Below are 23,821 nucleotides of genomic sequence, written 5' to 3'. Positions count from 1 at the left end.
TTGCTGCAGATTTGTCCATGATGCAACTCTTATGTTGGATTCAGGTCTAGTGACTATGGACACGATTTGAGCTTTCTGACATCGAGTGTTATCCTGCTAGAGGCAGCCAGGTGGACACATTGTGGTCATATAGGGACAGACATGGTCAGCAACACTACTCAGGTGCTATAAAGAGTGCTCGCTTGGTACTAAGGGGTCCATCACACCACCAAAAGCCAGAAGTGTTGATATAAGGCATGGTGGATGCATGCTTTCAGGTCATTTAAGCAAAATTGACCCTACTATCTGGATGTTGCAACAGAAATCAAGACACAGCAGTCGTCTATCATCCAACTTTAGTCACACTGTTTGTGTTTCATTTGAATTATTGTTGTCTTCCTTTCAGCTGGAAGCAGTCTGGCCTTTGACATCAAAAAAAGCATTTTCACACAGGGAACTGCTGCTCACTGGATATTTTCCTCAACCACCTCCAGGATTTGGGGAGAAAATTGCCAGTAGATTAGCACTCAATAAACCATGCCTCCTTTACAGTCACTTAAATCACCTTTCTTCCAAATTGTGATGCTCAGTTTGAACTAGTTGAGGTCGGCCATATTTACATGCCAAAATGGACTGAGAATCAGCCATGTGATTGGCTGAGTAGATGAGCAGTTGAACAGGTGTACCTAATACAGTGGCCCCTGAATATACATTCCTCCACAAATGGTGGATCCCATCATTCCAGCTGTTCTTAGAGGAGCACTGTAATAAGTGAAGCGATGTTAGTGTGGAAAAAATGTTCTCTTATTATTCTTACTCAATGCTAAAAATTTAAATCAGCTGTAGGCATCAAACCATATTTATTAGCATTAGACAGTCATCACAGAGCCATAACGATCAATCCTCAAAAGTGCCATTTGTTCAAACAGTCTTCAAATTAATTGATAAAACTAATTATTGCTAAATTAGTCAGGGGTTAATTTATACAGTGGGAACACCTCAAATAATTATTGTTACACAAAAACTATAAAACACCTTCATCAGAACAACAATTTTGATAGAGCGCTGTTAGCGTGTCAGTACCAGTGTTTGCTGGTTAACTGTGTTACCAATCAAGACAAGGCTGCACAGGTTAAATATGTTGCATTAGGCAAGTATTCCTGAAGCACAATTAGAAAATAACAGTATCTTCCTATACAGTTTTGGCTGCAAATTTTTAATCAAGTAATTCATAAATCAACATTTGCGTTCACACAGATTTAAAGTCATTCCGATGGAAGAAATCGTTACACGGTAATCAATGACAATTTAATGATCTCAAGCGGTACATAATGATCAAATTATAAATAAATCAAAAGGTTAAGTGCAATGACATCCTTAATTTCATCTGGACACATTCCTTAAACCATGTTCAACACAACTCCAAGAGTTACAAGTTTTGTTTTTTTGGGAATTGACTGCCTGAGGTACTGATTGCTACACCTGAAAATTGATGATGGAAAAGTTAAAGACTTCCCAGCTAGTGTGCAAGATATAAAGCATGAACTTAAATTAAACAATGTACAATCACAGAATGTGTTGAACAAGAAGTATTTGTGCGTTGATGACCACCATTCTTGAGCATGTGTTGACTACAGTTAAAAAAAAAAAAAAAAGTTTTGTTTTCCTTTCCTCCCCCAGTACACCCTGAGGAAATGTGAAACTTAAAGAAAAGTGCATATTTCCAACAGGGACAACAGGCTTAATGTGGTAGAACAATGGTTATTATGGCATGGATGTTATGGAGACAGCATGGTGTGATGTCGAGATGATAAGAAGTCTCCCTTTTAGTCCGCTGCAATGGAGCGTCGATACACTCAGGACTCCGCAGCCTGTTTGGCCTCCGCCTTCTTATCCTGCTCGTACCTGTTAGATGATAAAAAAAACAAAAAACAACAACAAACAAAAAAACCACATTGTTTAAATTGCTCTCAACTCAAAATAGTGTTCCATGTTAACTATGGCCAAAGCTTCAAATAATGACTGTAAAATAATCCTAGTGAGCTCAGACATCTGCTGAGGAAATCGGCCAATCAGATGAAAGCGTGGGGCTTAAAGACACAGGAACTCAAACTTTCAGAGCGACCATGAACTGATGTGCTGCATCAAGTACTAGTTGAACGTAAAATAATAATAAATAAAATATAGAAATCGTGCAAAGCTACTTTGGTAGAGTTTCAGAATACAAATAAAGATACTTTCAGCTGCTCTCTTATTTCCCAGAGGAGGGCCATAGTGGAAGGATCCACCGATTCTACGGCAGATGCCTTCCTCACACAACCCTCCCATTTATCCAGGTATGGGACCGTCACTAAGAGTGCAATAGCTTGTGATCCCCCCCCCCCATGACTGGCTTTTGTGTCTCCTCTTGGGCTTGAACTGGGATATTGTGGATGTGCTGGGAAGCTATGTTCACTAAAACACTAAAAATCTAGTGGTATGAATACTTAGCAGCAACTCATCTCAATGAAGGGACTACTTTGTGTAGCAAAACTGAATTCCAGGAATCACTTGACTGGTACACTACTGTGCAAAAGTCTCAAATCAAGTCTTTTTTTTTTTTTTTTTTTTTTTAATTTTAAATTGTTTCCGATGAGCCAAACTTTCCTGTAACTTTTTTTAAGTACTCTTGAGCAATAACTCTCCAGACTTTCTGAAGGTCTTTCAACATTGTTGAGACAGGTTTTTGCTGTCTCAGCAAGTGGTGTTGGAGATCTTGCCAAAATTGAATAATAGTGCAGAAAAGTACAGACTGGCCTGCCCAGTCCAAAGAAGAGATTTGAATATCCTTCAAAAAGCCTGGGGAACTATTCTTGAAGACTACTTAAATAAATGAGAAGAAAGCTGTCAAAGAGAGTTCAGTGTGTGTTGAAGAATAAAGGTGGTCTTAACAAATATTGACTTGTTGTAATTGAACTGTCTCCTGATAGAGTTCAGCTGAAACTGGAAAGCAAAGCACACATGAAGACTACAGTACATTATACATTCACTATAGCTACAGCACTCTAGGGTCAAACATTAACGTGCCTGCATGATTTCATATCAGCAATGATTAAGAAATAAGTACTCTACACAAGGCTACTGTGCAATTATCTTGCATTCCTTATTATAACTAATCTTCAAAATGCTTCTACCAGTGATTATGAGCTCATGTAACCCACTGGCAGAAACACCATTTACTGTGCATTCACACACCTCCAGATCCTGTAAAGCTGTGAGGCTCCGGCACTGCCGACAAAGAAGTTGACAGCAAACAGGTTCCAGTTTTTCGGGATGATAACCAACGAATATCTGGACCAGATGAGCCCTGATGGAGAAACAGAACAGGAGGAGTGAACGTGACGCACACTGATGGTACACCAGGGTCACTACTCAGGACAGAGTCAGTGTTTTGGCCAAAGAGTCACAGATAAGATTTGTTTGAAGAGACATAGTGCAAAAAAAGTGGAACAAAACAGGCGACCTTTAACACAGAAAAAAGAATATAGAAAAACCTGAAAACGAAACAGAGAGATCAAGTAACGAGATGTGAAATGTATAACAACAACTCAAGGCAGAGCTTAAGAACTACAAACTATTCATCACTTCTTTCAAAGTTTAAACCAGGATTAAGTTTCCAGTTAACCTTTTACTCACCGAAAATCCTAAATTAAGAAAAGAAAGACTCAAAGGTGTCGACCAGCTGTGAACTCTGCCCAAGGGGAATATTCTACAAAAGCCCCAGAGAAAGACTCACCAGGGAAACTTTTGCACTAAACTGTCCATTGTCTCACACAAAACCCATTTGAATTTACGTACGCGTTTCTTCCAAACTGACACATTATGAAGTCGACTTGAGTTTCGGGGTCGTCTCACCTGTGGCCGTCAGCACTGCAGACTGAGAGGTACTGAGTTTGTCTGCTGGTCGAGTCATATCAGCCAAACCAGCGATAACCAGACCCTGTAGAGAAGAGACTGATGTATTTACTCCATTAATGATCAGTCAGTGTTAAATGAGAATCCCAATAATCACACAGTGGTAGTGACAGTTTTTTTTTTTTTTTTTTTTTTAAACTATAGACCTATAAAAAAAAACAAAAACATCCAAATACCACAATCTTCCTATTGACAGAACTGCCATGTGTGACAAATTTCATCCGAAGGGGTCAAGAGTTAACAAGGGACCTACTTGTGTAACATAATGTGCGAGCTGCAGTGTAAGAGGCTTAACTGCTGACTGTCTGCTGATGAGGTATGGATAAAGGCATGCTTGGATTGTTTAGTAGTTTTAAATAAATCATATTATTAAAGTCTGTCTGCACTTTATGCTGTGGCTCACAAGCTGGGTGAATGTGCACCTACCCATTTAAACACCGGGGCCCAGAAGAAAACTGTTTTCGGACCTACAGAGGAAAAAAATAAAAAAATAAAACAAATTGAAAAATGTCAAGATGACAGGAGGTAAAATGAGATCACACGGTTTAGTTTTTCCAGAGGTAACCAGCTTTCCCACAGTATTAACCACACACAATAAAATTGAGGATAAAGAAAAGCTCCTGATATGAAGGCCATTTCTCTTATAGAAAATTATACAATGACAAACCAGGTTTGTGCTAATTTAGAAACTAGTGGTTGAGGGGTGGAAAATAAAACAATACATAAATAAACAGATACAGCACAGAAGTGTAATATTTTGTGTAGTGATACTGCATCATCTCGTGTACCAACCTCCTATTAATTGAGCAAACTTGCATTAAATAGGAAAACGTATGCAACTTATGCTAACTAAGGTTGCTGGTTGCCCAGAGCTTGAGTATGTCGCACACTCACGACTACTCCTGGCTGCAAGGCGATTGCACAGGTCGCGTTCTTTCAGGCAGGAAGCTGTCAGTTCAATCCTCTCAGATTTTTAACTGTTTGCAAATAATCGCCGTCTAATTTTTAAATGCAGACACTGCGAACATGTTGCCATCACTCTGAATGAGGTCCTGTCAGTATCAACTGGCTGCCAGCTAGCTGTATTCTGTTTATGTTTCAATAGAAGAGGAAGGCTGCTGAGCGTAAATGTAGTAGTCAATATGAATTTCTATCTATGCAGTCAGCAGCAGATACGGGATGCTTGACGATTTATCACAGTTAACTGCTGTATTATCAGAAACAGACTGGATGTAATTGCCAGCTTGACCCCATTCAGTTGCAGGCTGATTGACTGTCTTATGGCAGAATTTAATCACAACTTTATCTTTTTGACTAAAACAGATATTGAAAAAAGTAAACTTTGACACAATCTGGAGTTAAAAAGTGTTAAACTCACTATGAGTTATAGTTGCAATACTGAACATATCGCAAAATGTTAGAGACCACAATAATCTTGTAGATAAGTACTGCAAGTACAGTACAGTACTGTTTTGTTGCTATACTTTCATATATTTTGGCTGGTCAGTTATCAAGTTTAAATGTCACTTTATAAACAAAACCAACCAATTCAGAGATCAGCAGACTAACAGATTCTGAAAGCAACCACTAGCTGCGTCCTTAATATAATAAGAGACCATGTGATAACATTGCCGCAATTTTTTTTATAGCAATACCTTTACACCTTTGAACTCCTGTCAAACAAACACCACCTCAACAACCCTGATGCAATCGTGGCATTATTACATCAGAACTGGAAAGCAGCAACAGAAAACATCAGATGATCAGGACGTCACAGCAGTGGCTGTTAACACTCAAAATATATTGCTCATAGTTGAGCTCACTGAGTTTTTCCGGCCCCAGACATTCAGGCTCTGGAAGAGTGAAAAGCTCAAATCAAAACCACACCACTGGAGTGTCACAGATCAGACACTCAGTGTCTCTGAGCCACTGGGAGGAGATTCACAAAGACTTAATTAGCCACAGCACAGTGAAGAAAAGCTGCCGGTCTGGAATCAGCATTTCCGGCAGTGCTGCGGGGCAAAACAGAAACTACAGCGTTTGTGGCTGCCAATCATCTTTGAGGGAGTTGGCTTTTGTCTCCACCCCTTCATACCTGATCAGAAAAGTTGTCCTTGACAACCCCAGAGCTCCAGTACCCTTTCACAGACAAAGCTAAGACCAGTGTCGCTAGTGACACTAGTTACTCCTTAACCAAGATCCCTCTCGATAATATCACTGTCCTCAATACATAAGCAAGACTTACAGTTTAGTTTGTGCTTCAAATGAGAGCTAAAGACTTTAGCACAGTGTTCTGAAGGGCATTGCTGCTTAATTATAGTGTGTTATACTCGTAGGCGATTTATACTACCCTGACTGATAAATACTGACAAAATATACCCTCATGAGGGAAAGTGGGAGGTGAGTGCACAAATACCAGAAATGTTCAGTGTGCACTGCAACTCACTGGATAAGATAAGGATGATATAGACATGGCCAAATTTGTTGTTGAGTCTAGTTTTATTTACAGTTTATCGTCATCTTTAAATCATTAAAAAAACAAAACAAAAACACCAAAACAAACCACTGTCAAATAGAAATATGGAGCTACCAATTATGGGGACCCCCCTGAGAAGAATAATCGAGCATCTGAAAGTAGTCCATTTTATTCTACTCCTCCTACTTCACTCTGCTCAGCGTAGGTGCCGCACGGCCACACTCCTGGAAATCTAGTCACTCTAAGAGGTTAGCCAGCATGATAAAAAACAAACAACAGCGATCATGTTGTCCCCAACAAATCCCTTTAAGAACAAACGGTTGCCTCCAACTTTCTCTGTAAAAGAACTTCAATCACAGCACGGCCTTTAAGTTAGGTGTGTGGCAAATTTGTCGGGTGACAAAACAAGTGGGTACCAAAATCTGGATTTCATCTGTGCAGAGCATAGATTTGGTTGAAGTGAGCTGTGTTTGTGTCCCTGCTGTGCTTGATACCAGGCACACAAAAAACATAAGTTAGAACAGCTTTATTTGCAGACTTAGCTAGGATCATATTCAGGATACCTGAGTACAAAGGAGGAGGGATGTCACCAAATAGAAACATTACTCACTTTATCCAAGCTCAGTGCCACTATTAAGCATATTTTGGGATGTTCTTTTTAACGAGAGGACACTGCATTCAAAAATAGAAGTAATCCATGGGGTCTTTAGCTGCTCTGATGCCGTGAATGCATGCAACTCATGTTTTACATTTTCAGAGTAAGCGGTGGCAGCTTCGGCACAGAAATAACGAGGTGCTGCTGAGACAGCTGGCTGCATCTGGATTAAGTTGAGACAGCTGCTTATTCTTTGAGGCAGTGCCAAACAAGCTGCTGGGAGGACATGGTCACTGCGTTCCATTTATCTCGGAAGTTGTATGCCGGAGTGTGATGTCACTCATGAGTTCAGAACGTGCCAGTTGTAAAGCCGGAAAAGCAAGGATTTGTTTTTCAAGGTAGAGTAATTCATCCATCACTAGCAATACTGGCTGCTGGTGCACGTTCATAGATGGAGCTTGGTCTGTTCCCTGTGTAGTAAGTCACAAATACACAACACTTGCAGTACACAATCCAGGTTTCACAGTTTTGCGAATGTTTTTGTCCACTGTTGTAATGGTGGACCATAAATTAGTCCAACCTTTTGAGTTGACTTGAGGGCATTCCAGTTGAAACTTCCATCTTGGAAGTCGGCATTTCTGATTTCAAATGGAACGGAACATATCTGTGTTTCACAGTGAAGTAGATAAATAACAGAAGTAAAGCCTGAACAGTAAAAAGTAGCAGAGAGCATAACAGGTTTTTTTTTCTGCAATCAAACAGATTTTGACCTTCTACCAAAAGAAGAAAATCAGTTTTTGTGCAAGTTGGGTTTAATTTATTCAAAATCAAGTTACCAAAACTAACAGGAAGCAGCATGAACTTCTGTTTAGCCAACCTTAACTATATGCAACCAATCAAGCTTACATTCATAGTCACTCCCCAGAGGCACAATACCACTTTTCTTATCAGACCGAGCATGCGACCTCGTAGTTTAGTGATGAAGGACTGGTTGAAATGCAGTTAAACACCCAGAACTCGATAAACTGAATGAAAGTGGGTTTGGCTTTAGCTCTTCCTCCACAGACCGAGCTTCTCGGCTCAGGCCGCGTTATCCCGGCAGGTTACAGATTACACTGACAGCGCAAACGCAATTAATTTCATGCAGCTCGGGCATCAGGGCAAGAGCTGCTACTGTGACCCCTGAACGATGCGGTGCAGAGAGGTCAGTGCATCCTCATCGCATATCACAACTGGACAGGGCGGCTGCGGTCACCCGGCTCCATATACCAAACAAACTCAGGACGGTCAACTGTGTCTTACCTGCCGGGTGGTTGTACACAGGTCTCAGCTTGGCGGGCAGCATGTGCTCGATCCTGTCCAAAATCCTGTGATAGGACGCTCTGAGCGCAGCCATGATGAAGGTGTTGATAATGAATGCGAGAGATGAGCGGAAACCTGGTAGCGAGCTCGCAAAACTGTTAGCTCGCCGAGTAGCTAGAGACTTTAAAAAGCTGTTTGTGAGATTTAGATAAGGCTCAGAGAGGATGCTGCCGTCCTGCTGTCGACCTTCTCCCGGCGGTACTATGACCGCTGCTAACGCTGCTAACTGTCAGTAGCTTCTCCCACTCTGACACGACGAGGTGACTTTCTGTACGATGCAACCTACCGCGTGACGGCGGGGCTATAAGTTTGCGCTATTGTCATTGGCCACTGTGGTCATACCGATGATGTGATTGGTTTACACTGGCTTGTTAGGTTTTTAGCACAGTTTTTCCCAACTGGGTGGAGCTAAAAGTAAGAACAAGCGAAAGAAATATTGAACCAAACGCCTGGTTTAAGAAAATAGTAATGATGAGATATTGTATTTTATGCTTGAGGGCCAGAGGATGTTTAACTGGAGGGAAAAACCTTACAAGATAGATAAATGTGCAATATGTGCAATAAAATGTCCAATGGGTCCATTGTACAGCCATGAACTACACATATAGTATTGTATAAGTGATAAGACATTTAATACACATTTAATCGCCACTGTGCAAAGTCTTTGGCCTCCTCTTTTTTCCTTTTTTTTTTGCTGGCAACTTTGGTAAACAAGATCAGAGACTTCTTGAAATGTGTGCAATCCTACAGATGTGGTGAAGTTTAGATGCACTCATCATGGACATGAATGTTATGGTAATTTTGAGCTTTTAATGATTTCTGGGAGCTGTTCTTTTTCCTAAGTAATATGACTCACCAATATACATTTTTAATTACGTTAAAAATGAAGAATTGGGTGCAGAATTTTGTTTTAGATTTTCTCTTCTCCACACTAGTGATGGGAATTCCGACTCTTTTTAGAGAACTGTCTCTTTCGGCTCGACTCATTAAAAAGAGTCGGCTCTTCCGGCAGCGAAGCTTACATTCATAGTCACTCCCCACTCCTTCATGTTGTTTTGTTACTTTAATTAATGTATTATTAACAACAATATAAAATTTTGCAAAAAAGGAATTACTAGTGTAAAAAAACCAAACACATGGTTTTATTTATATATGTTTATATATAAATATATACGGTGGCCCCTAGAGACAAAGCACATACAAACTCCGAAGCACGTACAAACTCTGAAGCACGTTGCTAGCATTAACTGAACTTCCAAAAGAGAGCTACCTAGATCACTTAAATTACACAATTGAAAGCATATGTGTATTGTTTGTGTATTTATAAACAAACACTCATATATAGTGGAACCCCGACTTACGAATACCCCATGTCACGAAAAATTCAAGTTATGAAGGCACTGAACGGCAATATTTCTGCCTGTGTTACGGCAAAATGCCCGTATAACGAAATCCGCTGGCTTTGATTGGCTGAGCCATTATGAACAGGTTTACCCACAGGATTTGGGCTAAAATTTTGTCCCAAAACCTTAAAATGTCCTTAGAGAACACTGAAGGACTCAGTGTTAAAGTCTACAATGAACTCCGGGAAAAGTGGAAAAGTCCAAACACTGTCCTGGAGTTAATGATTAATGGCCAAGACAATATAGAAAAGTTTCAAAAGAAATGCCCCATTGAAGAGACCAAATTTCTTCTCTAGGATTTTCTCACGACCACTCTAAAGTTTACCTGACACCTGCATCAAAAAAGCTGCGTTTTCAAAATTACCTGGGTACATGTGGACGTAGCCTAAATGCATTACATTTTTAATTACAATTCCTAATTGTAAATGTTAAAACCAGACTGGTTTAAAATAATTGTCTCATGAACCACCTGGTTGATAATAATTTCACCACATTAAATTACAAATTCATTCTGTCCTTTATCCCGTCTTCCTTCTCTCACCCCAACCGGTCGCAGCAGATGGCCGCCCCTCCCTGAGCCTGGTTCTGCCGGAGGTTTCTTCCTGTTAAAAGGGAGTTTTTCCTTCCCACTGTCACCAAAGTGCTTGCTCATAGGGGGTCATATGATTGTTGGGTTCTGTATTATTGTAGGGTCTACCTTACAATATAAAGCGCCTTGACGCAACTGTTGTTGTGATTAGGTGCTATATAAATAAAATTGAATTGAATTGAATTCAAATAAAAATGTATTTAAAAGATAAGTTTTACAAGTGAACTTAGAATGGGATATCAGATTAGAACAGTCTCTAAAATATAATATTTAATGTATTAAATAAATCCAATGATTTACAGAAAATAATAATAAGTTTCTTTCGATAAATCTGAGAAAGTCATTTTGGGTCGATACTCATGATATTTTTCCACAACAATCTTGGTGACGAGGATGAGATTTCTTGAGTGATTTTTGTTCTCTGCTTTCATTTTGATTCCAGGAAACCTGCAGGTAGACTCAATGAGTCTGAAAGAGCACTCATGTCCCAGCAAAGTATGGAGAAGGCGAGTGCAGGCAACTGAGGTCAGACTGAGTCACCACTGAAATCTCAATTATTTCTGATTTTATTGAGGGTTTTTAAGGGGCAAGTATGATTTAAGAAATGTAAACTTACTCGGTGTTTGGTAAGGGTGTCAGCCATTCAGGGAAAAATTCTGTAAACCGACGAGCACCTGATTAAACTACAAGGGTGCGCCTTGAGAGGTTCAGAAGTTTTATTTTATTCTTTTCATTGTTGGTTGTTCAGTGTGTTGTTTATACAGTTAAGATGTCCTTTTGTAATAATTACAGTTGGATCAAAATCACCTCACAAAATGGTATAAGAAAAAACACGTTTTGATAAAATTATAAAGTGTGGTAAGTGATAGTAAAGTAATGAAATATATAAGAAACTCAAATGTGTAAAATTATAAAGTAATATTGCAAAACCTAGTATGAACCATAACTAAGGTTAAATTACTATGACGTCCGCTCCAAATTTGTCAACAGATGCTGGGATCAGCAAAAATGGTGCCAGGAGTTTCATACAGATGTGGTGAGAAGTTTAGAGGCTCTTATCATGAATATGAATGTTATGGTAATTTGAGGCTTTTAGTGATTTCTCTAACTTTACAGTTTACATTTTAATGACTTTAAAAAGGAAGATTTGGGTGCAGAAGTTTGAACTTAGTTTTAGATTCTCTCTTATCCATACAGGGTGAAAATTATACATACAGGCTCAAGTTTATGCATGCACCCCACCTTGAGCTTATATTAAGATAACAATGAATTAATATCAGTAGATAGGAATACAAACTTCAGTCTAAGTTAAAAAACAAAAACAAACACACTTCTAATCATACTCAGCTTGAATCTGAATAAAAAGAAGCAGAATAAAAAAATATCCATTTCCTGATGCCTACATTAAAGTGTAGGGAACACCTAAAATGTCCAATTGTAACTTGATATACAATGAAAAATCACCTAACTTGTCTTTGAATTATGTATTTATTTAAGCAAATAAAAAATAATTTGATAATGTCATGTGGTGAAATTTTTATTAACCAGTCTGGTTTAAGAACTACTTGCACTAGGGCGTGTGACGTATTTCCGTTTCCAAATACTACCGCTTGGACGTTTCCGGTATGTTTGTTTATCTATCGGTAGCTATGCTAATGTCACTTCAGAATGAGTATAAAAAGGAAAGTACTTAAAACAGAACATTTTCAAAAACAGGAGAAGAAATACTCCGAGCATTGCTGTGTCCCACTTTGTTCGGCTTCAGCCAAATTTAACGGCATACCAAGTTTTCATGCCTTTCCGACCCATTCCGACTTGAGAAGACAACGGCTGGTAAATATACGCCGGGATCATTTCACGATTACCTCTCACACCAGGGTCTGCAGCAGACACTTTGCCAGTGATCAACTCATAGAGCCAACAACCCTTGATGGTCGAAGGCGGCTTATTAAAGGTGCTGTACCAACACTTTTTGAGTGGAATGGCTATAAAGTTGAACCACGCGGCGTAGTGTTTGGGAGAGAACGGAGCGACGCCCTGAACTATTTCCTCCTGACGATCAAGAAGAGCACAGTCTTACAATAGATCATGACTACTGCTCAGTCCCTGAGCCGTCTGCATTAGACATATCTGCATCAGCTGCAGAAGACCTGTCCAAAGACGTGGAGACTCTGAGGAAGGAAATGCAGGAGTTACGTGTCCAGCGAGAATTTGGGTTACAGCGTTTTGCTGGCGCTGACACGGACATCCGATTCTACACCAGGTATACCTAAGCTCTATTCAAGCTAACTGTTTAAAATATACCAAAGTCACCATCAGTTAAATTTCAAAAGTGTTTCCAGTCTTAATGAAAACAAAATAGATATTTACTTTTTCTCTGCTGATTGTATGTTTCATGTAGATGCTTTAGTATTTAAACAATATGCTACAGGTAAAATACAACACCAAATAGACTCTTAATCAGACTCTTATGTAGCATACCATTAGCATATTTGTCACAGTTTACATTATTTTTATGTCAGTGTGTAATGTTAATTAATGATTGACATGATGTATGTCTCTCTCTCGTGAATAGATTTCCAAGCTATGATCATTTGATGGCATTTTGGTTTTTGATTGAGCCTTGCATCTATAAAATGATCCGGGTTTCAAGCGCCAAGTCAGCTGCCAATAGGAACGAAGAAGTGTTGACACCTGCACGCACATCAACGGTAGGTTATGGGTTTGTTGGTATTTAGAACTAGAGGTGTAATGTTAATGTATTTATGTACAATTACATTACATTATGTACAATAGCATACATACACAGGTGTATATGCTAAATGACTCAGCATCCTTTACATACATACACCTGTGTACTACAGCACCTCATTGTTTACCCCATGGTACAGTATGGTATGCATAACTATTACAAAACATTTAGCCAAGAAAATCATAATTTTACTAGTTCATAGCTTAAGGAGTAACATTTTCCCTTTTGTTTTCACCTTCCAGAGGCAGCTGCTACAGCCAATTGACGAGTTCTTTCTTGTCCTGGTTTTCCTGTCAGTTGGTTTGAAGGAGAGGGACCTGGCACACCGATTTAACATACACCAGTCCACAGTGAGCCGCATTATTGCAACATGAACAAATTTTCTTGCCACTGCACTGGGGTCTCAATGCATTTGGCTTACATGTGAAGAAGTGCGAGCTTACCTCCCTGAGGAATTCAAAGATTTCTCAGACACCCAGATGATCCTTGACCGTACAGAGCTGAGGTGTCAGACACCATCCTCACCACTTCTCCAAAGTGAAATGTACTCTTTGTACAAATCCCACTGTACGATGAAAGCCCTGGTTGGCATAGCTCCACATCACAGGTGTCGAGCTCCAGGCCTCGAGGGCTGGTGTCCTGCAGGTTTTACATGTGTCCTTTATCCAACACAGCTGATTCAAATGGCTAAATTACCTCCTCAACGTGTCTTGCAGTTATCCAGAAGCCTGGTAATGAACTAATCATTTGATTCAGGTGTGTTGACCCAGGGTGTTATCTAAAACCTGCAGGACACCGGCCCTCGAGGCCTGGAGTTCGACACCCCTGCTCCACATGGTCCAGTGACATTCATCTCTAATCTGTATGCTGGTTCGGTTAGTGACAAGGAACTATTCAAACAATCAGGCATTACTGAGCAGTTGACTGAAGACATGGCAGTGATGGTAGATAAGGGCTTCCTAATCACCGATTGTTGTAAATGCAAAGTGTACTGCCCACCTTTTCTGTCTAAGCAGAAGCAGATGCCAGCATACCAGGTTAAGGAGACGCAGGCCATAGCCAGACTCAGGGTACATGTGGAGCGAGTCATTAGGAGGATAAAACAGAACAAACTTTTTGATAGCATTCATTGCCATGTCACATGTTTACAATATCAACCAACTGTTTGCAGCAGCATGTATGTTGTCAAATTACCAGAACACAGCATTAGTTAAAAAAATGGGTTAAGTGAGACAAGATGGCTTTTTCCCCAATACACCAGTGCCAGTACAAGTAACTTGTGGAAAATGACCTGCAGCTGAGGCCACTACAGTTGCATTTCTTCCTTCTCAGCTGACAATACTTGATTACAGAACTGGTACTTGAGTGCTGATAGTTGAGTTCCAGTTATTGATTATTCTAATTCATTGCAAATGTTGAATGTTAATAATACTGTTTAATTATAATACTATATTACTATTCAGATTCAACAAAATTGTTTATCAAAATTATAAAGTAAATCACTAAATCGTTTTAAAATCATAAGTGACATTGTGCTTTTGGAACATCCAAAATACCATTTGTCATTTTCTTCCCTCAGTTGTGTTATTGTCTAAATGTATATCAGTATGCTAGGCATGGAGTGTTAAATACTTACCATGTAAATAAGTTCTATAGAAATTCAATGTTTAAATGTGTGTTTTTAAAAAAATGAAATTGATGCCATTGCTTAAATAACAGTTTATTGATTTCACATAAAAGTAACAACAAAATAATTCATGAAATACTTTGCAAATAAAACATCAGTTATTTTGTTCCAGCCAGCCTGAAGGATCTGTTTTCCTTTTTTGCTATGTTTTCACTGTTTATTTTTCCAAACACAGGTATCTTGGCATATATATGTAAAAAAAGAAGTAGTCAGCCTTTTCTCTGATTGCATTGTGCACATCTGTATCCATGTATATTCTTTGCACTAGGTAGTCCTCTTGTGCCCACACAACAAAGTCACACCACTGCATCCAACTGATGAGCAGTTGTCCTTGCACTTGCCAGTAATATGCGTGGCTCTTTTTTAGTTTAGGGGTACCACATTCCATCTGCACATATTTGCAGTCAATAAAGTTTTGTACATTGGGACATTTGAATTCGACAAGGCCAAACTGGGGGTATTCATTGGGGTCAAAAACAACACCATCAGGAGATGCAGCAAGCCAGGGGGCAATGGGGTGAATGACCAGACCACAGGGTGAGTAGTTAACATTCATTAGCCTACTATACTCTGCTGCTATTGCAGGCTCCATCTCAGTTCCTCTCCTCATGTCTGCTGTCTGCCTTGTTCCCTTCAATATACGCTCTGCTAGTGAATCTGCTGAGCTCTGGCCTCTGACGTGACACCTCCCGAAACCTAGAGGCAGTCACTCTGGGCCTGCGGAGCTGATGCCACTCAGATGAAGAGCTTTGCTCACGTGTAGCTTCCTCTATTTTGTGAGCCATTTCCAGAGTTACAGACAAGCTTTTCAGATGCAGAAGCTCTTCTTCTGAGCACACAAACACACAATCTGATGGCAAGATGTCATACCCCTCCAGAGGCAAGTGCGGTGTTGGTGGTGCATCACGGTGTAGTGTGATGTACCGGGTTGTCAAAACCGGCTGCTGATATGACAGAACACTGCCCTCCTGCACCAGCCCAAAAGCACTTTCCACAAGGGGCTTGTCAGGTCTCATGTTCATTGTGGTCACAAGTGGTCTGTCCTCAATATTAAATTTTGCATATGCCTCCGTTATTCTGAACAAGCAGGGATCTGGTAACGAACCCACCATGCCTCTGTAGAAGCCACTCCTGAAGAAAACATCAATGACAATAATGTAAGGAAGAAGGTTATTATACTGAACAACAACTAAACTAATTAGGTGTGATAAAGCAGGGAGACAAGGAAAACATTCAAGTTGATGGGCCTTTAGGAATGAACTTAACTAATGCTTAAATGAACTGAACCCCATTGAACGGGGATTAACAACTTTACACAGCTTCCTGCCTACACTTAGTCTGTGTGGTGCCTCACTCTTCCTCATTGACCTGTAGCACAGGGCTCTCACACCGACCTCCCCTGACAACCTGTCTTTATTGGACACTGAATAAGAAATAATGCTAATACAGAAATAATGCTAGTTAGCAAGAGTAGCATTACGTAGTTAAGTGTAAAGCATATATGTTTAAGACGTTCCGATAATGCTAATACAGAAATAATGCTAATGGTACTTGTATCTACAAGTACCATTAGCATTATTTCTGTATTACTCATGTCAGCACGTCTTAAACATATATGCTTTACACTTAACTACGTAATGCTACTCTTGCTAACTACCTCCTTAGTTAGCCAACTACCTAACGGTATTATAACAGTGTCTAACAACAAAAGTGACATTAGCTAAGAAAACCTCAACTATAGTTTCGGACGACATAAAACACCGTTTAAGAAAACATGTAATGTAGAGAATTGACATCAAATGAAGGACATAGCGGAGTAACGTAGTGTTTGCATTTGACGTTAGCTAACGTTTCTTTGTCAGTTAATTTATGTTTTCTTACCTTCGTAGTTGTGTATATATGATGCAGCATATAACTTAAATCCTTTATCTAATTTGCTGGCGGGGGTAGTCGTCACTCTGCAAATCCGATGAACATCAGTGATGTTCAATTTTGGGAGCTCTTGTAGACAGCGAGTATAGAACGCCGCCATGGTTTAACCACACCGGAAGCACTGGGGCAGGACTACATGGACCGCGGAAGTGATTGTGCAAGTAGTCCATTTAAATTAATAGTTTATGCCATTTAAATATGCAGCTGTGTCAGAGAGTAGCTTAAACCCCGCCCCCAAACCTTTGAAGGTTCAACTTCAAAGAAAAGTGGATGACGTCGGAGTGGCTGCAGCCGAACGTGGGCGGGGCTTAAACCCACATATAGGGGCCGTGCATTTAGTTTACAACTCCAACCACCCAAACACTTATTTCCACTTCTACATTTCAGAGTCAGAGAACTAGTAATACAAACTTAAACATGACAACTCCACACAGTTACACCTCAGTAGAAACATGGAAGTCCTTAAGTGACCAATTTTTTGGTACAATTGTACCACAGTGGCAATCTCTGCAGTTCAACCCAGAGTACTGCAACACTGAGCTGCCTTCCACTTTGCTGAAAGACATGTTGAAACTTTGTTCCATGTTATTAGATGCAATGGACACAACCGTGGAGAAGGGAGATCCAGTGTCCACGCAGACTGATGAGGTCTGTCTTCACTCAGTGAACACAGAGTCCCATGAGAAAACAAAAGAAACAGGAGTAAAGGACAGCATCCTGAAAGAAATTTCTGTAGATGACCACGGTGATAATGAAAAAACAGAAACTCCAGGACTGGAGGACTCTTCAGACTCAAAAAACCTCAAGCTGGATTTGACTGCAGAGGAGAGCAGTCTTGATAAAACATCCGCAGATGACAGTGAAAATAGAGAAATTCTAACACTGGATCGTGTACCTGCACCACCCTGCATATATCCAGATATTTTTATAGGTTTCAGTGAGTCATCTGAGGAAGAAGCGTCTGTGTCGTCCCAGATGTTTCCTCCTCAAACCCAAACCACAGCCAGAGTAGAACCGAAGAAAAACTACTCAGCTGATACAAAAGACTTGGATAACATAGAAGCTTGCCCCCTGGAAAAGCCTGTGAAGAAAAAACTACATAGGTCAGTCCGTAAGTCTGATTCAGATTTTGGTTCTTATGACATCACTCTGGCATCTGATTATCTGTCTGAAGAAAAGACGTGTGTTTACAAAGTTATTCAGTTGGTAGTTTCAGAGGCCACAAGCAAAGCCTCCTCTAAATACAAGGACTTCACACAGCGCCACAATCCCGACTCCATCAGCAATCGCCTGCTTGAAAAAATCTGGCCTGAAATTGACAAGAAAGATTTGGATCTATCTCCAAAAAGGCTGACCAATATAAACAAGGACATTTTCACCAACCTTTGCAAAGCGCATAACTGCAAGGAAAAATATTTGTTTTTATATCTGAGCGAACGGCTTGATGATATTACTGTCCCAACATTTTCAAAACACCTGCTGGCTTTACCAAAAAGAGTACTCAGTATATATAAAAACCGAGAAGAGTACATAAAAGTTGTTGAAAGCTTCACTAAAGATTTGGTTCTGCACGCTATAAGCAACACAAATGAGGCATGGAAATTGCCTAGAGGGGCAGATAAAGCCATTATGGACAGGTTTACCCACAGGATTTGGGCTAAAATTTTGTCCCAAAACCTCAAAATGTCCTTAGAGAACACTGAAGAAGTCAGTGTGAAAGTGTACAATGAACTCCGGGAAAAGTGGAAAAGTCCAAACACTGTCCTGGAGTTAATGTTTAATGGCCAAGACAATATTGAGAACGTGATTGTCAATAGTTTCCAAAGAAATGCCCCATTGAAGAGACCAAATTTCTTCTCTAGGATTTTCTCACGACCACTCTAAAGTTTTCCTGACACCTGCATCAAAAAAGCTGCGTTTTCAAAAATACCTGGGTACATGTGGACGTAGCCTAAATGCATTACATTTTTAATTACAATTCCTAATTGTAAATGTTAAAACCAGACTGGTTTAAAATAATTGTCTCATGAACCACCTGGTTGATAATAATTTCACCACATTAAATTACAAATTCATTCTGTCCTTTATCCCGTCTTCCTTCTCTCACCCCAACCGGTCGCAGCAGATGGCCGCCCCTCCCTGAGCCTGGTTCTGCCGGAGGTTTCTTCCTGTTAAAAGGGAGTTTTTCCTTCCCACTGTCGCCAAAGTGCTTGCTCATAGGGGGTCATATGATTGTTGGGTTCTGTATTATTGTAGGGTCTGCCTTACAATATAAAGCGCCTTGACGCAACTGTTGTTGTGATTAGGCGCTATATAAATAAAATTGAATTGAATTCAAATAAAAATTTATTTAAAAAATAAGTTTTACAAGTGTACTTAGTTTTATTTTCTGTCAATTTGCCTAGAATGGAATATCAGATTAGAACGGCCTCTACAATATAATATTTAATGTATTAAATAAATCAAATGATCGGCGAACAACAACAGTTTATGACAGTCTCCCCCTATTCTAATACCTGAATAATTGGGCTCCCTATAAATAGCCGCTGCCAACGGTTCAAGGGCCAGAGGCAAAAGGAGTGGGGAGAGGGGATCGCCCTGCCTCGTGTCTCTACGTAGTTGAAAAGGAGGTCCCATTATACCATTTGTGAGTTCTCATGCCTTGGTGTGTACATATGTAAGCCCGATCCAATTAATAAAGCTTTTAGTAAATACGTAAAACTCCAAAGTGGCGAATAGAGCCATTCAACTCTTTCAAATGCCTTTTTGGCATCCAATGAGATCGGAACCTCCTGAACCTCCCACATAATATCAATTTACCTCCTAATGTTATCAGCTGAAGAGCGTGAATGTATGAAACCAACTTGATCTGCATGTACAAGAGAGGTTATTACCCACTTTAATCGATTAGCCAGAATTTTAGATAGAATCTTACTATCATAAGAGGTCAGGCTTATCGGTCGGTAGCTTTCACAGTCAGTAGGGTCCTTGGATATTTTTGATGATGTTTGAACTTCATCTGAATGTCGAACCATAATCTTTTAGTTAATGATAATTATGTATTTAAATTGGGATTTTTGCTGTTTTCAGTGGTGGAAAACCAGCTCAACTCCTTCCTTCAGTTAAAAGGTATTAGCAAACATACATGCATAGATATATTACAGTCATCGTTTGATGATGCTCTGAGATGTTTTGTAACAGACCATTCAGACGTTCAATTTGGTGCTCAATTGAATTGTCAAACGTACAAATATACACAATTGTGAGATTTATATAAAAAAAATATAAATGTTCTCACACTGCCCTAGGCAATGTTTATATAATGTTTCATTAAGATCGCTCCATTTGTCTCAGAGGAGTTAGGGAACATGCAAACTTACAGTAATACACTACAATCTTGATGACGTAGGGTAAAATATTGTATGTTGAGAAACTTAGTGTATAAGTATCAGCAACAAAACGTACTTACAAATAAATGTTGGCAAAACTGAGTTCTCTTTCTTTCAGTGTTGTGGGATATATGGTGTTTTTGGATCAGTATTTTGTGTTGTATATTACTGCTGTATATCTTTGTATACATTTTATATTTTGAGGGTAATCAATCCACAGCTTTACATCATATTTTCTTTTTGTGTTTGTATCATCTGTGTCTGGCCAGAACAATTTATCAAAAATCTTCCTGTTTACAGGGTAGATATCATTTTCATCTTACTTGAAAGTTATGGTTATATTATGTTTCAGGTCTTTGCTGGAGTCGTCCCCCCCCCTGTTTCTTCAGGAGAAATATTTAACATATTGTTCATTGCTGTAGACTTTAGATCCTTTTGGGTCTGTTACTTGTTTTTGTCCTGCAATTGCCCATGCCAAGCTATCTAAAGTTTTCTGGCTAATAATCATCCCTTTATGCATACATATACTAAATGCTACTCACGTAAATACTTTTTTTTTTTTTTTTTAAATGTTTAAGACATTAATTCTATTCATAGCCACCGGTAATAACTGAATAAGAGACAAGCCTGAAGCTAACGTGGCCAATAAGAGAAATACTAACAGAAACTGGATGTACCCGCCCCGTCAGCTTTCAAGTCGCTCAAATCTAGCGCACCTCCCCTCTGTGGCCAAGCACGCAGTTTCTCGCGTTATTTGGACACAGCTGACCGCTTGAAGAAATAAACCAGGCTAGGCTAGCAGGACAGATAGTTAGCAGCAGCACGGAGAGCAGGAACACGGTCGGGCTTCAGCTCAGTGAGGGGGACAGCGGAGACCGGACAGGAGCGACTCTTTCCCTTCCAGCAATGCGAACGCTGAGTGTCTCCTCCAGCTAACGTCAACGGCGTCCCGACGGGCAGGGACTGCTCCGAGGCGACGGGAGATAAAAGGCGACATCAAAAAAGGGGAAGGGTTAGCTCTGTTTCAATGTTATTGTCAATTCAGAACCACATATGGTCACAATGTCCTGCACTGGCAACCTGGTTTGGGATGTAAACAAACGCCTAATTGGATACAGCGAGCCTAACGCCATCAGGACCAACTATTTAGGTAAGAACAAAGCAAAGCCTCTTTACTGCTAACGCTGACATGTATGAGGAAACGTGTAGGAGCTGTGTTTGCATCTGCAGACTGTGTTTGTGCTGCTGAATCACATGAAGTGACAGGAAGACTGTGTCCCAGTCCAAGACACTACCTGCTTAATAACAGAGAGCTGCCGCTATCCCTGCTCCCCCCCCAAATCTACACAGTGTAAACACAGCCTGCACATTTCATTTATTGTGAAGGAGCTAAAACAGTACAAAGACGAGGTTCAGACTTGTGCTTAATTTGTAGCAGTGCGGGCCTGTTTATCACATCTCATCACATCATACAGACATTCTGTTACTTTTTCAAAGGAAATGCAGTGTAGATCTCATTTTAGTGCAATCACAGGATTGTGCAATCATCTGCAGAAGGCACCACCATATATAGTAGTCTGAAGTATATCCCTGTAATGGCACAAATAATGCAATAAAAGCAGGGATCAATCATGTAATGCGTTTATGAGAGGCTGGTGCATTAAAAATAAAAGTGCCCTGAGTTTGGCAGGAGTCTGTTAACAGTAGAAAGTGCTGACAGCATCAGGCTTTCCTTTCAAGACACTCACAGAATCCGATGTGTCATTACTGCTACGTGAAAAGGCCACAAGGTGCTGAAAGTAGCACAACCAGGAGGGGCGGGAAGGAATTAGAAGAGGAAATTAAAATTGTTTAGTCTGCAATTGTTTGACTATCAAAATAACTGTACTAAGATGACATAATGATGATGATAATAATAATAATAATAATAATAATAATAATAATAATAATAATAATAATCTTTTGATTCATTGTTACAGCCAAGAAGTTCCCATGTTACAGCAGTCAAGACATTTAACATGCCACATAACCAAAGAGCTTACATTTGACAAAGGAAAAGGAAAGGTTAAAAATTGTACAAAAGAAAGGGACACAAGGACAATAAGTCCAACAAATAAAGATGATATAATAATAATAATAATAATAATAATAATAATAATACATCTAGGTAACAATTCAAATTGCCTATATTTACAACTTTCGAGTAGGGATCATGATATGCTGGCACTGATGACTTGTACCATTACGTGAACATTTATCAGTAATACTGCGTCCTTTGTGCGTTGTAGCATCATATCCAAACTGGAAGCAAGCTTAAAGGACCTAAAATGGTACAAAATGTCTTAAATGAAAAATTACTTTATTAATATTTAAATAAAAATGACAGGTTTTATACAATAAAAGTAGCCACAAAAATTATATATAAATATTAGGTCAATATCTGGAAATGGTGAAGGCGAAAATATCTTACACTGAATGAAATGCAGCAACTTATTAAGGTTTTAATGCGATTTTTAAGTAAAAGTAATAGGACTGCATAATTTCAGTCAATAAAATGTGTCACAGCGCTGCACTATGTTGATTATTTCTCACATCCTCGGTTCCTGCAGGCAGAAACAGCATTCCGGTTCTGCGCAGCACCGATCTGCAATAAATGTGCTAGGAAATGTAATCATCACATTTTAAGGCTTTCCTCTTTGCTGCTCCATTTAATGCATTTAAACTGGGGGGGGGGAGACACTATTTGTATGTTGTATTTTATTTTTTTTAAAGTCCCTTGAAAACCTCTGGTTGCTGAAAGTTGCTATATTGATAAATTATTCACAGTCATAATTTGAATGTGTAAAAGTGGGTCTCTTTTTTAAAAAAGTGCGGATATAGTTATTTTCCAGTGTTGGTTGTGAGAGGACAGTGCAGGAGAACAGAGGATGCTGCCCGTGGTGCACTCAGAGACAAAACTGTCAGAAAGTCTGTACCTCACGGCTTTATAAGCCCGTAGAGGTGGGGCAGGTGCCTCAGAGGTTTAGTCAGTGCTGTATTTAGCATGTCTGAAAGATAGTCAGAGCTGTTATCGTGTAGAGGATACATGCTGTGATGTGTGGGTCACAGCTCCTGGAGGATAAATTTAGCTTAGAAGAAGCGTTAGAGGGGAACAAGTTGGGGGTTTGTATTCAGCTGAAACTGAGAAACGTCCCGTGAGGTTAAAAGTCTTCTATATTGTAGGGTTTTCCCTGAATTTCACTTTGTTCTATGTAGTGATAGGAAACGCCTAAAACTTACAGAAACTCTGATGAAGAAAAGCAAAAACCACATGGACATGCTGACATGGATGTAGGCTATGATACGAAATAAAACTAAAATCAAACAGCAGAATGATTTATTGTTATTATTATTATTATTAGGTTTTTTTTTAGCCTGTGTCTGGTCTATTATTTATGAAAATAAGCTATCTGTCACACAGTGCTAAAAGAACTGAATTTATATGTTTAAGCCCTTTGAGGTTTTGCTGGTTTAAAAAGCTATTGGCCTAGGATCATGGAATCCGGCTGAATTAAGAGATGATTCATATAACTAGGAATTACTATTTTTAATCATCTTGAGTTACATCATGCGAAGTCATTTTATTTATAAGAAAGTTTAAAACCAACAATTGTTGACAAAAGCTGTATAGGTAGAAGAATCATTTAAACAAAGACATGAGTTT

The 23,821-nt window shown here is 39.5% G+C and overlaps 2 protein-coding genes and 2 long non-coding RNA genes across 12 annotated transcripts in view; 2 read left to right on the top strand and 2 right to left on the bottom strand.

Moving 5' to 3' along the window:
• Nucleotides 1-822: 822 nt before the first annotated feature.
• Nucleotides 823-8,648, bottom strand: mpc2b (mitochondrial pyruvate carrier 2b). Its single transcript, XM_003452963.5, has 5 exons — nucleotides 8,307-8,648; nucleotides 4,360-4,400; nucleotides 3,874-3,958; nucleotides 3,214-3,325; nucleotides 823-1,884 (listed from the first exon to the last, which is right to left on the bottom strand). Exons 1-5 carry the CDS (start codon nucleotides 8,398-8,400, stop codon nucleotides 1,836-1,838), a joined length of 381 nt encoding a protein of 126 aa, XP_003453011.1. The 5' UTR covers nucleotides 8,401-8,648; the 3' UTR covers nucleotides 823-1,835.
• Nucleotides 8,649-10,485: 1,837 nt separating this feature from the next.
• Nucleotides 10,486-13,543, top strand: LOC109197532 (uncharacterized). The gene is made up of 3 exons (XR_002058588.2): nucleotides 10,486-12,621; nucleotides 12,934-13,069; nucleotides 13,353-13,543. It is a non-coding gene; the product is annotated as an uncharacterized LOC109197532 (long non-coding RNA).
• A 1,001-nt stretch (nucleotides 13,544-14,544) lies between these two features.
• LOC112844084 (uncharacterized) lies at nucleotides 14,545-16,954 on the bottom strand. Its single transcript, XR_003216678.1, has 2 exons — nucleotides 16,679-16,954; nucleotides 14,545-15,928 (listed from the first exon to the last, which is right to left on the bottom strand). It is a non-coding gene; the product is annotated as an uncharacterized LOC112844084 (long non-coding RNA).
• A 3,914-nt stretch (nucleotides 16,955-20,868) lies between these two features.
• dcaf6 (ddb1 and cul4 associated factor 6) overlaps nucleotides 20,869-23,821 on the top strand; it is a 28,619-nt gene continuing 25,666 nt past the window's right edge. For 5 of the 9 annotated variants that reach the window (XM_005457834.4, XM_013276197.3, XM_013276199.3 and 2 more), the window contains exon 1: nucleotides 20,869-21,268. In XM_005457834.4, the coding sequence (XP_005457891.1) occupies nucleotides 21,172-21,268 (97 nt within the window). In that variant the 5' untranslated portion in view covers nucleotides 20,869-21,171. The remainder of the gene's footprint in view (nucleotides 21,269-23,821) is intronic. The other 4 variants (XM_005457840.4, XM_019353088.2, XM_005457839.4 and 1 more) reach the window with 1 other exon arrangement.

This window comes from Oreochromis niloticus, linkage group LG16 (genome assembly GCF_001858045.2).
Source record: "Oreochromis niloticus isolate F11D_XX linkage group LG16, O_niloticus_UMD_NMBU, whole genome shotgun sequence".
Classification (NCBI taxonomy): domain Eukaryota; kingdom Metazoa; phylum Chordata; class Actinopteri; order Cichliformes; family Cichlidae; genus Oreochromis; species Oreochromis niloticus.
Note: the sequence above shows the minus strand (reverse complement) of the source record. Positions and strands in the feature narration are given on the sequence as shown.

Bases quoted from the DNA above. Each gene is read 5' to 3' on its own strand.
- mpc2b (XM_003452963.5), bottom strand. From the start codon at position 8,400: ATGGCTGCGCTCAGAGCGTCCTATCACAGGATTTTGGACAGGATCGAG. The intron at 3,326-3,873 runs GTGAGACGACCC...TTTCTCCATCAG, and splicing joins TGCAGTGCTGACGGCCACAG to GGCTCATCTGGTCCAGATAT. The intron at 1,885-3,213 runs GTGTGTGAATGC...ATCATCTAACAG, and splicing joins CAGCTTTACAGGATCTGGAG to GTACGAGCAGGATAAGAAGG.